Source organism: Palaemon carinicauda, chromosome 1 (assembly GCF_036898095.1).
Source record: "Palaemon carinicauda isolate YSFRI2023 chromosome 1, ASM3689809v2, whole genome shotgun sequence".
Classification (NCBI taxonomy): domain Eukaryota; kingdom Metazoa; phylum Arthropoda; class Malacostraca; order Decapoda; family Palaemonidae; genus Palaemon; species Palaemon carinicauda.
The window spans coordinates 257,176,600-257,199,753 of NC_090725.1; the positions used below are offsets into that span (position 1 = coordinate 257,176,600).

At 39.7% G+C, this 23,154-nt stretch overlaps 1 protein-coding gene across 9 annotated transcripts in view; it reads right to left on the reverse strand.

Annotated features, from left to right (window-relative positions):
* The window catches only part of msn (serine/threonine-protein kinase msn), a 234,755-nt gene that overhangs the window by 68,792 nt on the left and 142,809 nt on the right, over positions 1-23,154 (reverse strand). For all 9 annotated transcript variants that reach the window (XM_068389285.1, XM_068389312.1, XM_068389280.1 and 6 more), the window contains one exon: positions 20,625-20,675. In XM_068389285.1, coding sequence (XP_068245386.1) covers positions 20,625-20,675 — 51 coding nt within the window. The remainder of the gene's footprint in view (positions 1-20,624; positions 20,676-23,154) is intronic.

Consider the following 23,154-nt stretch of genomic DNA (forward strand, 5'->3'; position numbering starts at 1 on the left):
GTAAGCAAACAATGCACTGCCATCCGAAACATGATGCAACCAATCAGTAATACAGGTATAATTTACTGTAAGGGAATCTTACGATATGCACACCTTTTATATATAAACCGAAAGGTTGCTTAACCCTTTTACTCCCAGGCTATTTGGAACTTTCCAACCCTTAACCCCCAGGTGTTATTTTTTTTTCAAGCACATTTTGCAGTATATTTTTTAAAAATTTCTCTAACAGCCTTAATTTTTGTCATAGAGAGGTCAGGTTGGTCTCATTCTCTTGGATAATGCCTAAAGTTTCTCAAAAAATTTTCAAAAATATGCACAAAAAAAAAAATGTAAATAGCAGTTTTTTGCAAGGACGTACTGGTGCGTCATGGGGGTAAAGGGATGAGTTTTGTGAAACGTACCAGTACGTCTTTTGTGGGTAAAAGGGTTAAGAGCAATTACCAATAATTCAGCAAACGGGGGAATATTATGATCCAAGCTAACAACTTGGTCTTTTGGCTCACAATCTAGTGGACTAAAACGGCTATCTGGATTACAGGAAGGGGGGAGGAGTTTGCAGCAGAAGGGTTTGAAATAATTATAGAATTTGAGGTTCTAAGAAAGGATTTCAAATCTGTGATGCACTTAGCACCATCAAGACCCTTACTAAATGGTGCAGTAAAACCACTAAGCAAAACTTGTGGAGTTATGCCTGGAATCAAAATAGGGAAGGTTAGTTCAGAATTATGGCTTTTCAAGGTTTAAAAAAAGAAGCTAAAGACGACGAAACCTTTTGACACTCGCCAATAACATTATCACCACCATCCCTGCTATATTGAATTAATTTAAGCCTTCTCTGGATTTTCTCAAAAACTTAAAAAAAGTTTCTATTTTGCTCTGAAATTTTAATTTGGTCCAGAACCATAAAAAACTCTTCCGTAAGTGGAACAGTAAGACCTCCGCATTCCTCACATCAATCTATAAAGTAATTACTCACAAACCCAGGTGAAGACATCTCAAGCACTAAAAATCTAAATAACCAAATAATCCGGAGTAAGGGTCCGAGCCGGCCACACCTAAAACGTCTAAGAGACTGAAAGACAAGGATATTGCCCAAGTCATTGTCATTAGCTGCTACATTTCTCATTACTATATTAGAGGCCTGAAGTCTTATTAACCAAGATTTAGGAGAGAAGCAATATGAACATCACGGAGGTTCATAGAAAATAAAAAGTTGGATTTGTTGACTGTCAAAGTCTACTAGAGCAGGGATGACCCTACATTGTCAAGTTCCACAAAATGTAACCTGGTTTTACTGGGCCACATAAATAGTTATAGGCATTCCTTCTCTGAACCTTCAACCATCATTTGATGCCTACATTGTATTTTACTAATGTGTAGATTTAAAAATCCAAACTGGTGTTTTAATAAAAAAAAAAAAAACATTGCTGAGAAAATTCAAGAGGAGTGCCTGTACTACAAAAAACAAAAACCTCACACTCTTCCTTCAAATCTTGCCACTACATAGACAGCCTCTGAAATGGCTATTGATGCTAATTAAAAGTAATTGAATTATAATGAAACATTCAATTCTTAGTTTGTTGAGTGTAGTTGGAAAAGTGTATGGTAGAGTACTGATTAATAGGATTAAGGATAAAACAGAGAATGCAATCTTAGAAGTACAAAGTGGGTTTAGAAGGGGTAGGGGTTGTATGAATCAGAATTTTACAGTTAGGAAGATATGCGAGAAATATTTAGCAAAAGGTAAGGTGTCTGTTGCGTTTATGGATCTGGAGAAAGCGTATGATAGGGTTGATAGGGAAGCAATGTGGAATGTGATGAGGTTATATGGAGTTGGTGGAATAATGTTGCAAGCAGTGAAAAGTTTCTACAAAGGTAGTAAAGCATGTGTTAGGATAGGAAATGAAGTGAGCGATTGGTTTCCGGTGAGAGTGGGGCTGAAACAGGGATGTGTGATGTCGCCGTGGTTGTTTAAATTGTATGTTGATGGAGTGGTGAGAGAGGTGAATGCTCGAGGGCTGGGACGAGGATTAAAACTGGTAGACGAGAATGACCATAAATGGGAGGTAAATCAGTAGTTGTTTGCAGATGATACTGTACTGGTTGCAGACGCGGAAGAGAAGCTTGGCTGATTAGTGACAGAATTTGGAAGGGTGTGTGAGAGAAGGAAGTTGAGAGTTAATGTGGGTAAGAGGAAGGTTATGAGATGTACAAGAAGGGAAGGTGGTGCGAGGTTGAATGTCATGTTGAATGGAGAGTTACTTGAGGAGGTGGATCAGATTAAGTACTTGGGGTCTATTGTTGCAGCAAATGGTGGAATGGAAGCAGATGTACGTCAAAGTGTGAATGAAAGATGCAATTGTTTGGGGGCAGTTAAGGGAGTAGTAAAAATTAGAGGGTTGGGCATGAATGTAGAGAGTTCTGTATGAATTGTACTAACTGTGATGTATGGATCAGAGTTGTGGGGAATGAACATGACAGAGAGACAGAAATTGAATGTGTATGAGATGAAGTGTCTAAGGAGTATGGCTGGTGTATCTCGAGTAGATAGGGTTAGGAACGAAGTAGTGAGGGTGAGACCAGGTGTAAGAAATGAGTTAGCAGCTAGAATGGATATGAATGTGTTGAGGTGGTTTGGCCATGTTGAGAGAATAGAAAATGGCTGTCTGCTAAAGAAGGTGATGAATGCAAGAGTTGATGTGAGAAGTACAAGAGGAAGGCCAAGGTTTGGGTGGATGGATGGAGTGAAGAAAGCTCTGGGTGATAGGAGGATAGACGTGAGAGGGGCAAGAGAGCGTGTTAGAAATAGGAATGAATGGCAAGCTATTGTGACGCAGTTCCGGTAGGCCCTGCTGCTTCCTCCGGTGCCTTGGATGACCGCGGAGGTAGCAGCAGTAGGGGATTCAGCGTTATGAAGCTTCATCTGTGGTGGATAACGGGGGAGGGTGGGCTGTGGCACCCTAGCATTACCAGCCAAACTCGGTTGAGTTTCTTGTCAGGCTCGGAGGAACGTAGAGAGGAGAGGTCCCCTTTTTTGTTTCATTTGCTTGATGTCGGCTAATCCCCAAAATTGGGAGAAGTGCCTTGGTATATGTACTGTATGTATAAAATTTCAATAGTCACACTACATTTGTCTCAGGACCTACCGCCTAACAAAATAGTTCCCCAACTCTCACAAATAAATTACTTTTCTATTTGAAATAGACTTATCTTAGTGCCATATGTGAACCAATTAATGTGATGCCAATTTCCCTCATCTTTTTTATGGTTGAAGTGTCTGGAAATTTGCACATATAAATAAAGGGCTAAGTATAAGTAATGGATTTGTATTGAAAAATCTCATCAGTGATAATGTTCATTTTTCATAATTATGAATATATCAAGTTTACTAGATTATAAATGTGTCTTTCTCACAAATTAGGTAGAAACTTTACTGATATAAAACAGCAGATGTCAACAAATAAAATTTAAATGACACTGAATACAATATATCAAATAACTATATAATTAACTATCTTTAACACATAATGCTATCAACATGGTAAATATTATGGTAGAAAATGATGATAAAAACAGTTCACTTCAATATCTAAATTTGATGAAAACCAATACGCAATTTATATAAAATATAACTACTGTGAAATAAAGCCATTTCATATTTACTACTAGAAATGAAAATTAATAAATAGGGCCTTGTGCAAAGGTAGTCCAAAAAGCATACTAATTCAACCTTATGATATTCGATACTAGAAAGCAACTGCACATGGTATTTTTACTTACTTGTTAATAGTGATGAGATGTCCACTCAGGTTAGTTACTCAGGACGACAATCAACAGTTAGTCCGCATGCAAGACAAACGGATCACATCACCAAGTATCTTACAAAATCTATGGCAATATTTAATCTGCCACTGGTACAAACATTGAAACAAGCTTTCCAATAATTCTGTTTGTTTTCATTATATTCATGAAATAATCAGCTAAGAACTCTCAAGTAAATCAAACGGCAAAGATAAAGCTATCAAATTAATGGCATTGTTTGTGTGAACACCAAGAGACTACAGAAATATTGTTTGCCTTTGACTGCAAAAATATATAGAATTTACACCACTATATTGTTTAAACCATCAAAGCTACCTCTTATTTTATACTAGACAAGAATTTTCCATCAACACTAACCTGAATATTTTCTTGAATAGCAATAAACAATACATGTCCTACAAAAAACATGCACTTAAAGGACTAAAATTCATTGAATATTTAGGACTACACTGAATACCCTATCATTGGCCTCTAATTCATGTATATGTTCCAAGTCTTTAGCCAAATGATTTCCCTTCCTCTATTGAAGCAGATAATTTCAAAGTGAAAATTAGGTTCTGCATGTTACATTCAAGCTCGACATGCTTATCTGTTGGATTCAACCAACACATTTCCAAGATGTATTGCAGAGTACCAGTACCATGTATAAAACAATATAATTCTAAATCAATTGCAGAAACAAAGTATAAAACCTTGTCTACAAATGTTATCACAAATTTTAAGTAATTTGTTTTTTTCCTAACAATACCTATCTCAAACTACTTTCTTAGGAGTATCTGGGATCTCCTCCCTAACCGACCAAGAATTTTGCGTAGTTCCCCCTTTCTCCGTTACCTTTGTCGGGGCGCTCCGGGGAGGATGGATACTAGCCCTGAAGCGACCCGGGGTCAGCGCGCGAGAGTGCGCTGCTGGTCTGAGTCGTCAGTAAGCGTATATTCAAGTACTACCCGAACTCCTGTAAGATACTCGGGGAAGGATAGGTGGGCAATAACCCGAAAGTAGTTCGAGGTAAGTACTGTTGGGAAAAATACAAATTACTTAAAATTTGTGATTTGTTCCAACACGGAGTACTTACCTTGAACTACTTTCTTAGGAGACTTATACTTTAGGAAAAGGGAGTGGCTTACAGTCCGGAATATCCCATTAACATACTGTACTGGGGCACGGGACCTAGATAGGAGGCTAGGTCTAGACGACTCAGTGGACCAGGTAGGAGAGTCGGGGAAAGCACGCAGAAGTCTACCTTAAGTACAACTCACCTTTATGTATAATCCAGACATGGGTTTCCACAGCATCCATCTCTCACATGGTAGGAGAGGAAAGGGGAAAAAGGGGGTAGCAAGGAAGGGGGGAGTAAAGAGGAAACTTTTGTCGCTTGCGATTACTTCCCACGGGCTACCCGGGGCCTTAAACCTTTGCACTTCTTGCATGGCGGAAATTACTGGTCCAATGGAGGCGGCGTCCAGTTATTTCCTCGTACCGTCTTTCAGGTAGTGGGCCGTAAAGGTGGATTGCCTGGCTCAAGTACCTGCTCGCATGATTTGGCCCACTGCCATGTTGGTATCAAAAGCTAAGGAAGTGCTAAGGCCCCTAATATCATGGGGTCGCGGGGTCCCAGGAACCGGGGATCCATCACTGTCGTAAGCCCTCTTGATGACTTGCCGGAGCCAGAAGGAGATCGTGTTCTTAGATACTGCCCTCTTGACTGGACCTGAAGAGACAAACAAACTTTTGATGGCTGGTCTGAGTTTGGCTATCTTACTGTGGTATTTCCTGATTGTTCTCACTGGGCACAGAAGCAAGTCTTCCGGGTTGTCAGAGTGAGGGATTGCTGGAATTGAGAGCTCTTCGAACCTAGGATCTGCAACTGCTGGGTTCTGGGTCTTGGCCACGAACTCGGGTAGGAACTTAAAAGGACAGTTCCTTCCACCCTTTCGAGTGCGACCTCGAAGGACAAGCCGTGGAGCTCACTCACACGTTTGGCTGAGGCTAGAGCTAGTAAGAACACTGCCTTGAGAGTGAGGTCTTTATCTAAAATGTCCTTAAAGGGTTCAAAGGGAGGCCTCGAAAGAGCCTTGAGAACCTTGGCCACGTCCCACTGCGGAACCCCAGAGGCGAGTGGAGAACAAGACTGCTCGAAACTCCTGATGAGCATGGAGATGTGGCGAGATGCCCCCAGGTTGATGCCTCTGAGTTGAAAACTTGCCCCAGTCCCACACGGACTCCTTTGATGGCTGGAATAGAGACTCCCAGGTCGTCCCTCAAGTGAACCAGGAAGTCTGCAATTCTGTGGACTGATGCATCTAAGGGTCTCAGGTTCTGTGTGGCACACCACTTCATGAACGTGGCCCACTTGGCCTGGTACACTACGCACGAGGACTTTCGGAGATACCCTGACATCCTGGAAGCTGTCTTCTCCGAGAACCCCTCTTTCCTTAGCAGGTGCTTGATAACCTCCATGCATGTAGCTGCAGGTACTGGGGGTTTTCGTGCAGCCTTCGGAAGTGTGGTTGACGCAATAGATCTTCTCTTACTGGAAGGGGCCATGGAGGGAGTGTGGCCAGATCCAGCAGATCCGCGAACCACTCCCTCTCCGGCCACCAGGGCGCCACCAAAGTCATCTTTATAGCCCTTGACTGCCTGAGTCTGTTGAGTACCTGCCTGAGGATCCCGAAGGGAAGGAAAGCGTACAAGTCGAGACCGTCCCACGAGTGCTGGAAGGCGTCCTCGAAGGCGTCCTCGAATGCTGCTGTCGGGTCTGGCACCGGAGAACAGAACACGGGTACCTGAGCATTGAGCCTCGTGACGAACAGGTCTATTGCCGGTGAACCCCACAACTGGAGAACCTCCTGCGCTACTTGCAGATGTAGAGACCATTCCTACCCTACTACTTGCCCTGTCCTGCTGAGGCCGTCGGCCAGTACGTTTCTCTTTCCCGGAATTAACCTGGCTGTAAGAAGGATGTGGTTCTTTTCGGCCCATTCCAGGATTTGAGCTGTGAGGTCACACAGTTCCCTTGATCTCAGGCCTCCCTGCTTCTTTATGTATGCCACTACTGTGGCATTGTCACACATGAGGGCTACTGAGTTTCCTCAAAGATGGGCCAACGTTGCGAGGGCCTTTTGCACTGCCATGAGCTCGAGCAGGTTTATATGAAGAGTCTTTTCCTCTAGGGACCACTTTCCTCTGCCGTTTCCTCGAGTAGATGGGCTCCCCACCCCTCCTTTGATGCATCCGTGAAGAGCAGCATCTCCGGAGGAGAGGGCGCGAACGGTATCCCTTTTATTGTGTTCCTGTCGGACCACCAGAGGAGCATGTTCCTGGAGGCCGGGGTCATCCTAACTATGTTCTGCGGAGAGTCCCCCGGTGACCAGAGGTCCTTCAGATTCCACTGGACTGGCCTCAGCTTGAGCCTCCCCTGAGGAAGCAACTTCTCCAACGAGACCAGGTGTCCCACGAGTCTCTGCCAATCCTTGGCTCTCATTGGTGTGTCTGTCAGAAATGGGCGAATGACTTGGTCCAGGTTGTTCAGCCTCTCCTGGGAGGGGAAAGCCTTCGCTAACTGGGAGTCCAGGACCATCCCTAGGTACGACATCCTGGTGGTGGGAACTAACTGGGACTTTTCCAAGTTGATGGTGATCCCTAAATCCCTACAGAATTGTAAAAGTTTCGCCCCCTGCTCCTTTAAGTCTGCCTCTGAGGCTGAAAGTAGCAACCAGTCGTCGAGATATCTGATCAGCCTGATGCCCCGTTTGTGCGCACAGACTGATACCAAGGTGAACACCCTCGTGAACACCTGAGGTGCCGTTGACAGGCCAAAGCAGAGGGTCTTGAACTGAAGGGATTGGGATCCCCACTTCACTCTGAGGAACTTCCTGCTGGAGGGGTGTACGGGGATTTGAAAATAGGCATCCTTGAGATCTAGACATCATGAAATCCCCTTCTCTAAGGCTGCCAGCACCGACTTCGGCATGTCTATCTTGAAGGACGTCTTCTTGACGAACTTTTTCAGGGCCGAGAGATCGATGACTGGTCACCAACCTCACGTAGCTTTCTCTACCAGGAAGAGCCTGCTGTAGAATCCTGGGGATGATTTTTGGACGGGTTGTAGAGCTCCCTTGCTCAACATGGCTGACACCTCCTCCTGCAGGGCTGCTCTCTTCTCGGGATCTTTGGGTGCTAGCCATTCTGCCCGATGTTCGGGTATCAGAGGGGGCGGTTCCGACAGGAAGTGAAACCTGTATCCCTCCCTGAGAACTGTCACGGACCAGGGGTCCACCCCGTTGTCTCGCCATGCTTGCCAATATTGTTTGAGGCATCCCCCCACCTAAGGTGTGGGAAGGTGTGGGGGGCCTCTCTCCCTATCTCCTTCTGGAGAGACGGTTTGAACGGCCTCTCCTTGAGCCAGAATACATTTGCCTATGGAGGCCTGGGCTGGAGCACTGCCCCTGCGGGAGGGCCATGGGGATTGGCGCCAGGAAGGGGAGGAGGCCTCCTGTCTAGCCGGAGGAATAGGCGGGTAGGCCCCGTCCACCGATGTTCTTCTGTGGGAAGGACGTCTTGCCGCCGAATGCCTGGGCTCCGAAGAATCCTTCAGTTTTCCCACTCTCTCCAATGTCTCAGCCACCGCCTGAAAGGGGAACACGGCCTCGCCCCACACCGGTGCATTCCTTAAGAACTTTACTTCCTGTTCGGGGAGCCTACGGGGAAGCCTGTTAAGGACTGTCTCTCCTCCTCAGGACCCAGTTTGCCGTCTAGGTCAGTGACTGAAACGTGAGGAACTTCATTGCTTTCCCCCCCAAACGGATAGGTTCTTGCCGTAAGGCTTGGTTCTCTGGTACCGAAACGTCGTGTGCTCGTCGGAACCCTGCTAGGGTGCACGCCCACCAGTCCAACCAGGAGGTCACATTGACAATATCTTGGGAGGTGTCCTCCATCATGGCGGTCTCTGCTTGCAAGAAGACCACTGGGGCGATAAGGCTCCTTTCATCCGTATTGCCCTGGTAAAAGGTTGCAACGGCTTCTTCCAAAGTGCGGGGTCCTGAGTGACGACCATCTGGCACATAGAACTTCTTCTGGGTCCTTAGTCCAGGCAGGGGCTTGAAGGACCCTTGGGCTCTTAGGGAGTTCTTAGGCCCAGCAACAAACCGATCAACGTGTTCCATGCCCAGGGCAACGTCAGGCGCTAGGGGTAGGGTCAAGGATGGCTTCTGCTGCACAGGATTGTCTACCATCCTGCCCAAACCCGAAAGCCAAGCCTGCTCCGATGAAGGCTGCAGCTCGTCCAACCTGTGATGGTGCCGTATTAGGGCCAGGACCTTCCTGTATGAGGACACCTCATCCAGGGAACACTCGCCGGTATCTAACAATTCTTCAACCACCTGAACCTACGTGTCAGCAGCATCTTCGAACACAGAGGGATCTGTGGGAGCGGAGGTATCCCTTCCTTCCTGCCGGGTCAATGGAGCGGCTGCCTTCGTCACGGATGGAGCCGCGGGGGCGGAGGTAGCCGTCATGGGTCTACCCCCTCCCGGGAAAATCCGTGGAGAACTACTTTTCAGTTGTGGCAGCGGCAGTTTCCGTGACTTGGACGGAGCCGGTATGACAAAGGAAGTGGGAGCTGAGCTGCTGGGTCTCATCCGCGGCTGCCCCCGCAGGACGGATGGAGCCGGTGACTTGCCGGGCAAGGACAAGGGAAAGTGTGCCAACGGCTGCACCCGACAGGCGGACGGAGCCGACAAGACACTGGCCAAGGGCGTGGAAGCGGCTCATGCGGCCACCAAGGCAGGCACTGGAGCGGCAGCTGCCCTGCTCGACCCGCAAGGGGGAAAAGCCACTCTGATAAACTTCCTCCTGGAAGAACTCTTCTTCTTGCTCCTTCTCCTCGTGGTCTTCGCCTTCTTCCTCGCAGGGCCTGCATAAGAGCTCGCCTTCCTTCTCCTGGATCTCTTTCTCTTCCTTCTCGCCTCCCGGCCGCTGAGTCCTCCAACGAGGATGAGCTGTAGGACGAGGAACTGTCCAAAGACGATGAAGAGGAGGAGGAGCTGTCGGAGTCCTCCGTATCTTCCACTACCACTCTCGGGGCCCGTGGTCTAGCTACCGGTGTGACGGGCTGCATGAAGTCCGACGGAAGCGTTGCTGAGGGCGCCGGGGGCGTGCAAGGTGCACCTCGAGAGGCAAACCAGCCCTCAAACTCTTCTTGCCGCATGGGGGACCTGAAGGGCGTCCTTGGTGCCGTCCAAACAATGGAGTCGGGGTCCAAAGAGCACGTGGCCCTCCTTTCTTTGTCACGGCCACCCCTGGAACCCGTAAAACACTGCCACGAGGGGGGGGTTAGGAACTGTTTCAGGCCTCCCCCACACCGGGTCTTCACTGGAGACAGGTCCTGCAGGCACCAGAACCTCATCCACGGCACACACTTCCGCCACACTAGCAGACCCCCCACTCGTCTGCTTAGGCCCCACATAGTCAGCATCCCCGATGTCAGACTCATGGGGAATGGCAATGGGCCGTTTCCCAGCAACGGACTTACCTCGTCCCCTACTCTGGGTAGGGGAAGGTGAAGGAGAACCTCTCTCCGAAGGCGCTGAGGGTGACGTCAAGGGCGAGGTGATGTCCGCCTTCTTGGGAGACCGTTTGGGCGCCTTCTTTTTCGTAGCAAACAAGGTCCACTGTAACTCCAGCCAGGACTCACACTCCGGACACGTGGAGGCAGGGGAGCACTTCTTACCTCTACACGAGGCGCACAGCGTGTGCGGGTCGACATCAGGCCTGGCTGCCCCACAAGACATAACAGCTTTGGGCCCGGGATGACGACGCTGAGACTCCATACTGGAAAACCGTAACACGCGAGCAACACAAGTAACACAAAGAAAGGATAGGGTACACAAAGGGAACACGTGGTGCACAAAGGATGGGGAACACAATGGAATATGGGGTACACAAAGGCAGATCGGACGGGATAATTGAGAGATTGTGGCGAGATGAGACCTACGCCGTGACCAGACACTTACTGACGACTCGGACCTAGCAGCGCACCCTCGCGTGCTGACCCCGGGTCGCCTCGGGGCGAGTATCCATCTGCTCCGGAGTGCCCCGACAAAGGTAATGGAGAGAGGGGGAACTACGCAAAATTCTTGGTCGGTTAGGGAGGAGATCCCAGATACTTCTAAGAAAGTAGTTCAAGGTAAGTACTCCGTGTTGGAACAAAAAATATTTATATAGAAAAAAGACCAATTTCCTATTCTTTAAATGCTTTAAATGGATTGATTTACATGGCCATTTGAAATACGCTTTATTGTATAGTGGGTCAGTACCTTCCACAAATTTCAACCAATCAAGTGATTTTGCTAAGCAAAATCTTCAGAAAAAAAATCCTTCCCATAAGATATATCATCATCATTATAGGGTCTCTTCTAATAACACAAATTCAGTTTTAGATTTATCAGCTGTGCCCACGTCTTAATTTTCTTCTTTCAAATATACATCAACATGCTATACTTTCAAACAACAGAACACTGGCCATTTAATTTCCAGCACTATGAAAATCAAACAACAATTCTTGGAAATCTATTGGATGATGTTTGTGATCAGGGCATCTTATTGTATGCTAAACCAAATATCATACATATATTTATCAAATTAGGATCAAATCCATGGTGATAATACCCTACTGAGATAAAACTTCAGACATGCTATACTACATCTATTGGTTATAATCTATTACAATACTGTACTTGAAATATTAAAAGTAAAATTTACCCAATACAAAAATGAAAAAGTTACTTTTAGTCAAATTTTACTATCACATTAGTTACTCCAAAATCTTTTTTAAGATCTCAAAATGTAAAATTCAAGAAATCTAATATAGTTCAATTAACTTTAAACAACAGATTCTGAAATAAAGATCATACCCATTATTAAACTTGAACACTTGCAATCAAGAATCTTATATTGGCATCACAATACACTCATACACACTTGGTTTCTTAACATTATAGTTATGACTTGCATAACAGGTTAAAAGTGAAAACATGACTAGAATATGAATTAAAAAGCTACAAAATACTACTGTATTTGCTTTATGTGGGATGCAAAGTCTTAAAATTTCTGACTAACTGTAAGCAACAATGTCAAAGAAATGAAGGATGCAGCACTTTCTTTGATATATGCAGAAAGTCCTCTCTTATCATCATGAATATTCCCTATTCAGAAAATAATCTTTCAATTCTCAACTCAAATTATAAGATAAAAAATCCTGTATAGTACGTAATAGCAAACTTAATCATGAAATATCATTCTCATGCATTGACCATTAATCCAAAGCACATTTTACATTCAGCACAGAAACAAGGTGGACTATTACTGCAGTATTAAAATATTTAAATACATATGTACTCATATGTACTGTACACCCAAACAAAAAGTAGAACAAAGTAAGGCAATAATGCAGGGTGCTGAAAACCATTCTTTGACCTTACTCCTCTGCACTGTAATCATTTTGAAGATTTTTCCCTACCAAAATAAATAAAATACAGTACTGACACCTGATCATACCAGTACTGTACTATATACTATCATTATTAGTAGCGAAGCTACAACCCTAGTTGGGAAAACAGGACGCTATAAGGCTAAGGACTCCAAACAGGGAAAAGTAGCCCCACGAGGGAAGGAAACGAGGAAATAAAAACACTACAAGAGAAGTAATGAACCATTCAAATAAATATTTTCAAAACAGTAATAACATAAAAATAGATCTTTCATATATAAACTACAATAACAAAATAAAACAAGATAAAGAGAAATAAGGTAGAATAGTGAGCCCAGGTGTATCCTCAAGCAATTTCAAGTTTTGTCTTTGTTAATGTAAGGTTCAATTAAATACCCAACAATGAATGGCATGCACAAGCTTAGAAACCATGCTCAATAAACTCCAACCAAGCTGGCTTAGTCACATGATTTGTATGCCTGAAGAATTGCTACCAAAACAAACTTTTAAAATGAAAATAAAATAATGACCACCAAAGAGACAAACAATTACCAAGCAAAATCAACATTAAGAAATGCAGAATCCCACCAGCTGACTGGTAACCCTTGGTAGCCACCGTTTCGATGGTAAAAAGAGTTGTAACAATTGACTGCCATTCGATTATATTAGAGAAACTGAATTCCTCACTGCCATGTTAATAGTATTAGAATAGCCTTTCTCTACAAAATTTAATAAAGTTTTACATTTAATATAATCCTAAAATATTTTCCTCCTTACTGGTTTATCATCATTCCTAATGCTAGTCAATTAAACATTACTAACTCACTACAGTTAGCATAGTACTGTATTGGCTGCCAATTCACATTACATTATCAACTTAATTTGGCATTGCTTACAATTTTTACTTCTGTATTGCAATATTTTTGCAACCTTTTAAAATTTAATTTCAGGAGGTTTACATTCAATATTGTATCAATTTCACAATGCAAGTTACCATCTTGAGTTTTTCAGCTATGCTATACAATGATACAGCACCTTTATATGGCTTAGGGTAATATTTTTAATGCACTATACATAATGCATCTAACATATGTCAGAATGTTTTGCATTTACCCATCTTGTAACAGGGCATCTACATTCCATGTTAGGGGATTCATAAAAAGTAAATTAAATACTTCCAGCTTTTTGTTCAGTGACATTGTAAACACGTTTACGTTCAGTTGACCCCACCATTTCCAAATTCATAAACATACTGACAGATATAAAGAATACTCGTTCGGAGGAACCTGATTTTTCCTGTCTAACTAATCTACCTAGATGATCGACTATCTCACATCAAACTGAGGAAGAGGGCTTATTCCTTTAAAATTTGTTCAACAAGATATTTTATTTCCCCAGAAAAAATTAAGGAAGAGAGCTTATACCTTTCAAATTTGTCCAAGATATTCTATTTCCCCAGAAAAAATTAAGGAAGAGAGCTTATATCTTTCAAATTTGTCCAAGATATTCTATTTCCCCAGAAAAAACTGAGGAAGAGGGCTTATTCCTTTCAAATTTGTCCAACAAGATATTCTATTTCCCCAGGATATCATTATCATCATTATCATTACTAGCAAAGCTACAACCCTAGTTGGAAAAGCGAGATGCTATAAGCCCAAGGGCTCTAACAGGGAAAAATAGCCCAGTGAGGAAAGGAAATAAGGAAAAAAATAAATGATGAGGATAAATTAACAATATATCATTCTAAAAACGGTAACAGCGTCAAACAGATATGTCCTATATAAACTATTAACAACGTCAAAAACAGATACTGTATGTCATATATAAACTATAAAAAGACTCATGTCAGCCTGGTCAACATAAAAACATTTGCTCCAACTTTGAACTTTTGAAGTTCTACTGATTCAACTACCCGATTAGGAAGATCATTCCACATCTTGGTAACAGCTGGAATAAAACTTCTAGAATACTGTGTAGTATTGAGCCTCATGATGGAGAAGGCCTGGCTATTAGAATTAACTGCCTGCCTAGTATTACAAGCAGGATAGAATTGTCCAGGGAGATGTGAATGTAAAGGATGGTCAGAGTTATGAAAAATCTTATGCAACATGCATAATGAACTAATTGAACGACGGCGCCAAAGATTAATATCTAGATCAGGAATAAGAAATAAACTGAGAAAGAAAGCCTACTCCTTTCAAATTTGTCCAAGTCAATAGCACCTTTACTACCAAGTATAGGGATTGTGACCTTTTCCCCCCTGGTTTCAGGAGTATGCTAATGCTTTCGTATTGTCTGAAAAACCTACTATAGTCTTCCCTACAATCCGTGATTCCTGGTCCTGAAGAGCCTTGAATATTGCTAAAAGCTCATGGCAATTGATATGGAGAGTTGACAGCTCTGAGGTTCATTTACCCGACATGTAAATGATCTAGAGTTGCTCCCATCCTTCCTATGAAGTATCTGCTAACAGAGAAATGTCGGGGATTTTCATTCCCAAATAAATTCTCTGATAACTGCCTGTGATCATCCAACAAACTCAGCGGTTGATGGTTTTTATACATGCATGTTTACTCCATTGAATATTTATGTTACCAAAGCCTATAAATGTTTAACATGAATATTTTGGTAATTACTAATTTGTTTAACATCTCAATGACTGAAATAATCATTTATTTCTATGAACTTCCCGTTGTTCATATTGATTCAGCTCCAGAAGCTCGGATTGCTTGATTCAATAGGCATTCATCCATAATTTTGTTTAGTGTTCAAATTTTAATTTTTTCCCCTTCAATAAACACATGCCTTTAGTAAAGGAAATATTCTAGCAGTATGTGGTAACTGATTTGCCAGTTTCCATGTTTCTTCAATTCCTCAGTCATGATAGTTGTGACCAGATAATCTCCTCATTGTTTGCTAATTACTGCAAATTATGTTAATGTCTTCCCCTGGCTTTGTTAGCAATTGAATTTTTTCTTGATAATGATCCACATTCTCTTTGTTTATCATGTCAGGGATGATAATGTGATTTAAATAACCCTTATGAAGAGTGTGTGTTCCTCATAGTACCTCATACAATAGTGGGTTTCAATGGTTACCAATCAAGTTGGCAGTTCAAGCACAAAGGAATCTTGCTATTAGCTCGTGGGGAAAACTAGGCTAGTTGATTACAGGAGGGATGACAACAATGAGACATCTCCATCTTTAGACAATTCACATAATCAGCCAACTTACGATAATGATGACCTTCATAAGCTCTTACTTCCTCTGTTAAAATTCTAAAGTACAGTAAAATGTATTATCTCTTTAATGAAAATTCTGGTCCTACCCAGACCATTACCAAATCTAAGAGAACTCCCTCCCCATGTTGAATCTAGTGTTAATGTGTTAATAGTGTTTCTTTCAGAAAGCATTCTGAAAGCTTGCTGCAGAGTACAGATTTGATAGCCTCTTACACTGCCTCAATTCTTTAATTACTTTAGATAATTCTGCTGCTAAACTGTTGCAAGCTGCAATCCTAGTCGCTCTACAAGACTAGATTGTGAGATAAAGACTGTGGGTTATCTGATCATTACCTACCTCCACTCACTAAACTTAGCTCTACAAAAGAACCTCATATTACTTATATGATTCCTTTAAAGTCTTGAAGGGGTGAATGAAGTTTGAACTTATGTCAATCATCATCCTCATGTTTCAGATGACAGTGCATGCCATTCACATACAAGCTTGGCCAGTAGCTCATCACGGGTAAACTCTAGCAGGGTCAATGTAGGCGATAGTACAACTGTTGCCAAAATGAGTACTTTGTACATGGGGTATGTGCAGCAGCCCCATATCATACGGTAAACAAACCAAGAAATCAGCTGATTTTCACTTGGCTCAAGCAGTTCAACTCGCGACGAGTTCAAACTGCAATACACGAGGGAAAAGAGAAAGTATGTATGGAATTATCTCCTTTTTAAACCAAACTACCCTAATAAGTAAAGTACGATAAGTATGCAAGTTTCTTATTCTTCCAAATCTACAAATGTATCTACTTCAAGATGTTTTTAATCCCTCAGTTCTCAACTACGTGGTGAATATAATCGACATGTTGTTGTCTCGGTTTCAGAAAAAGGCTAGCAATTCCGATTTACGTTTAATCCTTAAGCATTCTATAATGCTGACATGTGCCGACTTGTATAAGCCCACTGTTATCCATAGATTTAATTTTGATTTCCAGTTTTGAATTTAAAGATTTTCTTTTGTTGGGTACTGTCTCAATCTTAGAAAAAAAAGGCTAGCAATATCATTTTATGTTTAGTCCTTTTTGCATTCTACTGTATAATGGTGAAATGTACCGACTTTATAAGCCCACTGTTGGCCATAGATTTCATTCTGATTTCCAGTTTTGAATTTAAAGATTTTCTTTTAAGAGACATTGTAGGATAAAATCTTTAAATTAAAAGTTTAGCAAGTTGATTAATAAAGAAATGCTGTTTGTGAATAATCAAGTAGGGATTGTTCTTCAATAACTTGCCTTACCAAATTCTAAAAATGTAGTTTAAATCGGCTTCCCTTCAGGAAACAGTTAACATTCAATTCTTGCACAGGGAAAGAACTGTAAACAGCACAACTGACGTTAGATTTTTGAAATGGCCAAGGAAAACAAGCAAAATTAGTGATGAATTAAGAAATTAATTGTCCTTTGCAGGGTGAATAATACTAAGACATACCAATACTTCCTAATATGTCAAGTTAAGAGATGAATTTACATAACTTAATTTTCTTTAATATTCCCAGAAGGCTAGTGAACTATTTCTTGAGGGAGGAAGGACTGACTTGCCTACCCAGTTGCTTACACTAGCCTGACTTCCATAGTCGGGTCCAGTAGCCATAATCAAATAGTGTTCCTTCATTAAGGGGTCTGAATGTTCAGTGTGTCTTACAGAGTTGAGTTCCTCGCGTAGTCTCAAATTCTTTAATCCCTTTAGATCCTTTTGTAGACAAACCATTGCAGTGTTGCATCACTAGCTGCTCTATTATACATCTAGATTGCAAGGCAGAAGAACGAGTAGGTAAGCTGGATCCTTATATTTCTCCCCTTGCTAAATAAGTGCTCTTCGGACACATTTTCTTTTTTGGGAAATAAGAGTTTCATATACTGTATATATTTAAGAAAATATTTAACCGAATCTTTATCTTTTTATTGGTGGTGATGTTTCAGCTAAAGCTGGTCAATTACGTGACACTACAGATGATGGTGTATTTCCGTTTGCTTGCAAGCTCGGCCACTAGCCTACCACAGGTTTACTTTAGTTGGATAAATCTTAACACAAGCTTTAATTACCCTTACGAGTATAGATATAAAGAAAATATAAATATCATTGTGGTTTATTTGTATTCATTGAAGAACAGTAGTTAAAAATAAGTTTAATTCATGAAATACATCAATATTATTCGGGAGATGGCGTTATAGAGACTGCATGGGTACAGCACTAATGTTCCACTTTCAAACAATGTGGTGAAAATTAAGTTATCCTGAAATCTTATAAATCTTTCAATTCCTCATTATCATTGTAGGCAATTCATTAAATTATCACTATTATGAAAAATGGCAGATAATTCTAATTTTGTTTAGTCTTAAGTCTTTGATATCTCAAAGACATTGTGACTTGTATCAGATTAGTTTGTTACCCATTTTGGTTATAAATTTCATTTTAATGGCCCCATCTGAGTTCATCATTATGACTAAAAACAAAACCCTTTATAGCCAAGGTTTACAGGGTCAACAGAGATACCACATAGAAAATATGGCTTCTTGTCCTATCAGTGGAGTTCAGCAATGTTGGTCTGGTCAGTACTTGGATGGGTGACTGCCTTAGAACACCAGATGCTGATGGCAACAAAAAATTCTAATTTACTATTGCTGATTTAGGGATAAGCTCAGTAGTGTTTTTGAAATAAGTTTCTTAGCCATTAATTTATATTTTAGCTGTATTTTGACAGAGAAGGCCAGGCTACTTGATTATAGAGGGAATGATGACAATACTTTCACTCCAGGCTTTGTTTTTGCTACAGCCTATATTAATTTAATTTTCTGTTTAGTGTAACATTTCAGGAATAACCTACTCTGTTTCAAACCCTGACCTAACTTCTCAAGTGGTAACTAGTGGTATTAATGCACTTTTCAGTAAAGTCTAGTGATACATATCTACCAGATATTAAGTTCTCCGAGATCTGTATTTACATGCCCCTCAACAGAGGTAACATATGTCTCCCAGATTTCAAGCCAATCTTTTAAACACCTAGAATTTACAAGGCTTAAAACCAATATGATAGCCTGGATTCTTATTTCTCTCGTCTCGATAATGTAAATACCTCCAAAACCCCTGCTTATCTCTACGTGCCAAGATGTTAGTACAGAGATTTTAGTACTCTTCTCATAAAATAAGTGCTCTTTACATACCAAGTACAGGATTTTTAAAAATCAACATGACGACACTAATAGCTCTCGCAGGAGCAAGGGTTCACATATTTGTGGCACATATGCGAAAAGGAAAGAGAGAGAGAGAGAGAGAGAGAGATGGTGTGTGTGTGTGTGTGTGTGTGTGTGTTTCATCATCTCTAACTTGCAATGCATTTAACAGCCTTTAAACATCTTTTATATATTTATATGTTCAAAACTATAATATATCTTTTGGAATTCTGTAAAATTCCAATTAAGTAACATTAGCCTGTTAAAATAAGATTTATAACAGATGTGGCCAGAAGGATCAGCGAATGTATTAGATTTGTTAAAAGATAAAATGATAATTGCTTTCACTCAATATCACACACACACACATCAATATCTCCTATAAAAATTAGGATATCTGGGAAATATGCCATTAAATTTTAGATGACCTGCAAGTACGAAATAAAATATTTCTGTTCCTCCAGTATAATTCAATTCTAAACTGATGATCATTTTGCATAATTAATAAAAGATAAGAACAAAAGCTTTGAACATCGTCTATTATATCCAGCAAAATGTATTAGTTCTATCTACAATCTCCCTTTTTTAGCCATGCCTGTATTCTCAGCATAATTGTGTGTTGAGAATTAAATAGATGACTTTCTGCTGATCCCATTATTTGTCAACAAGGAAAGTGCTGAAGTCTCTATTTCTTATATTTGTAATAACAAATCATCAAAACGGAAACAAAAAGATACACTGCTAATATTGGAAATGAAGGAGACAAACTGCTTAAATATCAAAAAGGAAGAAAATATTCTTGTGATCCACAAAATAGTATAAAAGAACAAATTGTGTATTGAAAAAATTCCATTTAAATTATAATGTATACTAAATTAAATCCATCAGGCCACCAAACTAAAAACCTAAATCAATCCACCAGATAAAGAAACTAGAGCCCTTTAATCTTACAATACCTTACAGTATATAATTTCAAGATACTAGTGACTCATGGTAAGATTTAAAACAATTAACAAGAATATTTCTATACTAAAGAATATTGAGCTGCAGTGAAATATAATAAGACTGGCAAAAGACAATGTTTTTCCGACATTAGAAGCTAACTTGATTATATTCAAAGTTTTTCGAGCTCTCAACTTCAAACATCTGTTACTCAAAATTTATCAAAAAGGTTTGTTTTGCTGGTACCAACCTTTCAAAAATTATTTTCATAGATACCAAAATCTTAATGTTCTCAAATAGATTTTACAATATAATTTTTTTCCACTGTATAGTATAAAGATAGGTTTCTAAAACTGAATTGAAATTGTTAAGCATATAACGTTAAAATTTGAAGTAATTATGAAGTTGCTGAATTTTAATTAAAACAGAAAACTGGTACTGTATTTGAACTACCATGAAATCAAATATATCAAAATATAATAATCTATACAACTCCTATAAATATCTACAAAATAATAATTTAATTGGATATATAAAAAGAACATCGAATCTAAACATAAAATACCCAAAAATAAATAAATAAAAATGCATATCTTTTAAAAAACCAGCTTTGCACACCTTCAACCTTTGCATTGTTTATTCCTAAATAATTTTGTCCTCTTAACTTTTCCAAGATCAGTGAAGCTTTTTAGTGCAGCTCTCAAAATTTTTCTGACTTCATAACTTTAAAACATGAGATCTTGATATTAAGAAACAAGTTTACCCTCAGTGGGTATTGTCACCACATTCAAGTTGCAAGCAAAACGATTAGCAGCAGAAGCTTTAAATTATGCCATGTCAATTATTTACTCTTTCTATTTTAAAGAATTTAATTCAAACTGAAAAAAAAAAAAAATAAAAAATAATAACACTGACCTCTTCACTGGTTGTTTTATCATGTCTGGATCCATTGGGGCTGTTGGAGGCCTGTAAACAAAATGTAAATAAAAAAACTGCTGCATTAAACTGATAAGTCATGAAATTCAGACTCAGAATCTCAAATGAGAAATCTAACAACACTGTTCAACGTAATGACGGTTGATTCTAAGATGCAAAGGTAATCTTATTACTTTGATGCAAATTGCAATCAACTTTAAAAGAAATTCAACTATAACTAAACACTGCACAGATTAAAGTGTCTTTTTGTTTTATTCCCATTCATTTTTCTCATTGCTTAATGGCTGTAATAAAATATTTCCCAGAAAATTTAATCATCAGTCCTCTCTCTATGCAATGTTTAAAAGAAATTAAGCAATTTAACAGAAAATTTTCAATCAATAACTTCTCCTTTTCGCACCACAGAAATAATTACAAAAGCTTATGAGAAATAAAATAGAAAAAAAAAAACATTGAAAATTATACATCTCATCAGAAATTTGAAGACAGTGATAAAACGGTATGTTAAAAATAATTTCTTCATTACGAACATATTTCCAAGACTCCATATATGTGGTTTTAAAGAATTCCACGCAAACCCTTCCGGAATTAAAAGAAGAAATTGTGCTAGCTGGATAGCTATCACTGTGCACAAGTCTGAAAGGATTCTTGGGTTCCAAGAAATAAGCAGGGTTGAGAGGGGTAATCAATATACTGAATATGATAGCTTTGAATTCAAAAGTTGGTTTAGTTGTTAGAAAAAAAAAATATATAATTTTTTTTTCACAAAGATGCCATTATTTGCATCCAGACAAAATAACAATTAAAGTGGGAGGAACAAGCTAATGACAAAAACCATGAGCACAGCTGATTGAAAACCAGAGTCAGACTTACATCTAATGAGACTGAGATAAGCAAAGAGTTAAGGTTGTAAAGAATACAAAAAAATCATACTACAGTATAAAGGTTGAATACTTTTATAGATATCAAATCAAGCAGTCTGTAAATACAACAAACCCAAGGCAAATCCACACAATACTATGTAGAGGTGAAAACCATCTGACTTATCCTCCCTTGAAAGCTGTTAAACTCTAGAGGACTGAATAGATGAACCCAGGAATCCCCTTTCTTATTACTCAAGTACAGCCTCAAAAAGATCATTTCTAGATTCCACTTGGCACACATGTAGCCAAAGTCTCTGCAAAGATTACAAACATCCTAAACTTCTCTGCGACTATGAAAAACTGATATCAGGATTCCCTTCGACAAAATATGGAAAATTTTTGAGGAAAACAAAATATCTACTCGGCAATGCTACCATCCCATACCCTGCTGTATGCCACAATGGTAGCTATAAGAGCTCAAGTGATAAGTTTATTTGTAACATTTATAAGGACCAGTTGTTGAAAGGATCAATTTAGATAAAAACCTTCTACTAATAAGGTGAAGAGACTAAAAACCTTCTACTCTATATAAAAGGAGGCATTTGCCTACACAAGGTCAAGGACTACTGTGGTCTGGACTGTCTAGAGATACGTCTATACAAACAGTTGAGAAGTGACAGTCTGACTTCTAGCTTCTCCTATATGGGAGGAAAATCCATACATTGTCGACCTATCTTAAAGATGCCTATACTTCTGCAGTTACCTATGCATCTCATAAGAAGAATACTTGAATATCCTGTTCCCTGTGAGATTTAAAAATCCTGTTCCCTGTGAGATTTAAAACTAAGTTGATAAGTTCTGCTATACAGAAAATTTTTGGTGATGCCTATAATGTAGCAAAAGAATTGCTGTGTCACTTGGATGAAAATATGGACCTATGGAAAGTTCCTAGAGTTCCATATATAACTAGTTATGACGAATGTTAAAAATACCCAAATTTATGCTAACCCCTCTCTTATAAACTCTTTTGACGCCAAGTGCTTACATAATTTTTTGGGGTCGCGAAAAATCTAAGTTTCTTAATGTCCTATACAACAGAAGGTTATAAGCTAGAGAGATCATTTTGCTTATTTTTTCAGCAAGTGATTGAACTATATCTACAATCATGAACAATTCCCAAAATTACATGTGTGGGAAAATTTGAGTAATACATAACCAAACAAATTGAGTAAATGTTTTCAATTAATTCATCTGAACTCAAAAATTGTTATATGAAGGATTTTGAATTTCATTTCATCATTTACCTAAATAAATTTTCTTAATTGATATATACTAAAGTTTTACACGTATATAAATGTTTTATGTATAAACAAAGGAAAACTAAGAATTTCATTAAAATGGCAGTGAAGAATATTTTATGTTACAGAGTTTAATTTTGTCACAATTTATAACTAACTAAAAATTATAATAAATTCCAACATCAGTAAAAAACAATTTCATAAAATTCTTAAATACTACTAAATACTAATACTACAATTACAATAATGAAAAAAGTATGTTAATAAAGTGGTATTAATAAGAATGCTGTCATTTAAAAAAAAAATGTATATTTTCTAATTTTAGCTGAATAAAATAACTTTCTATTG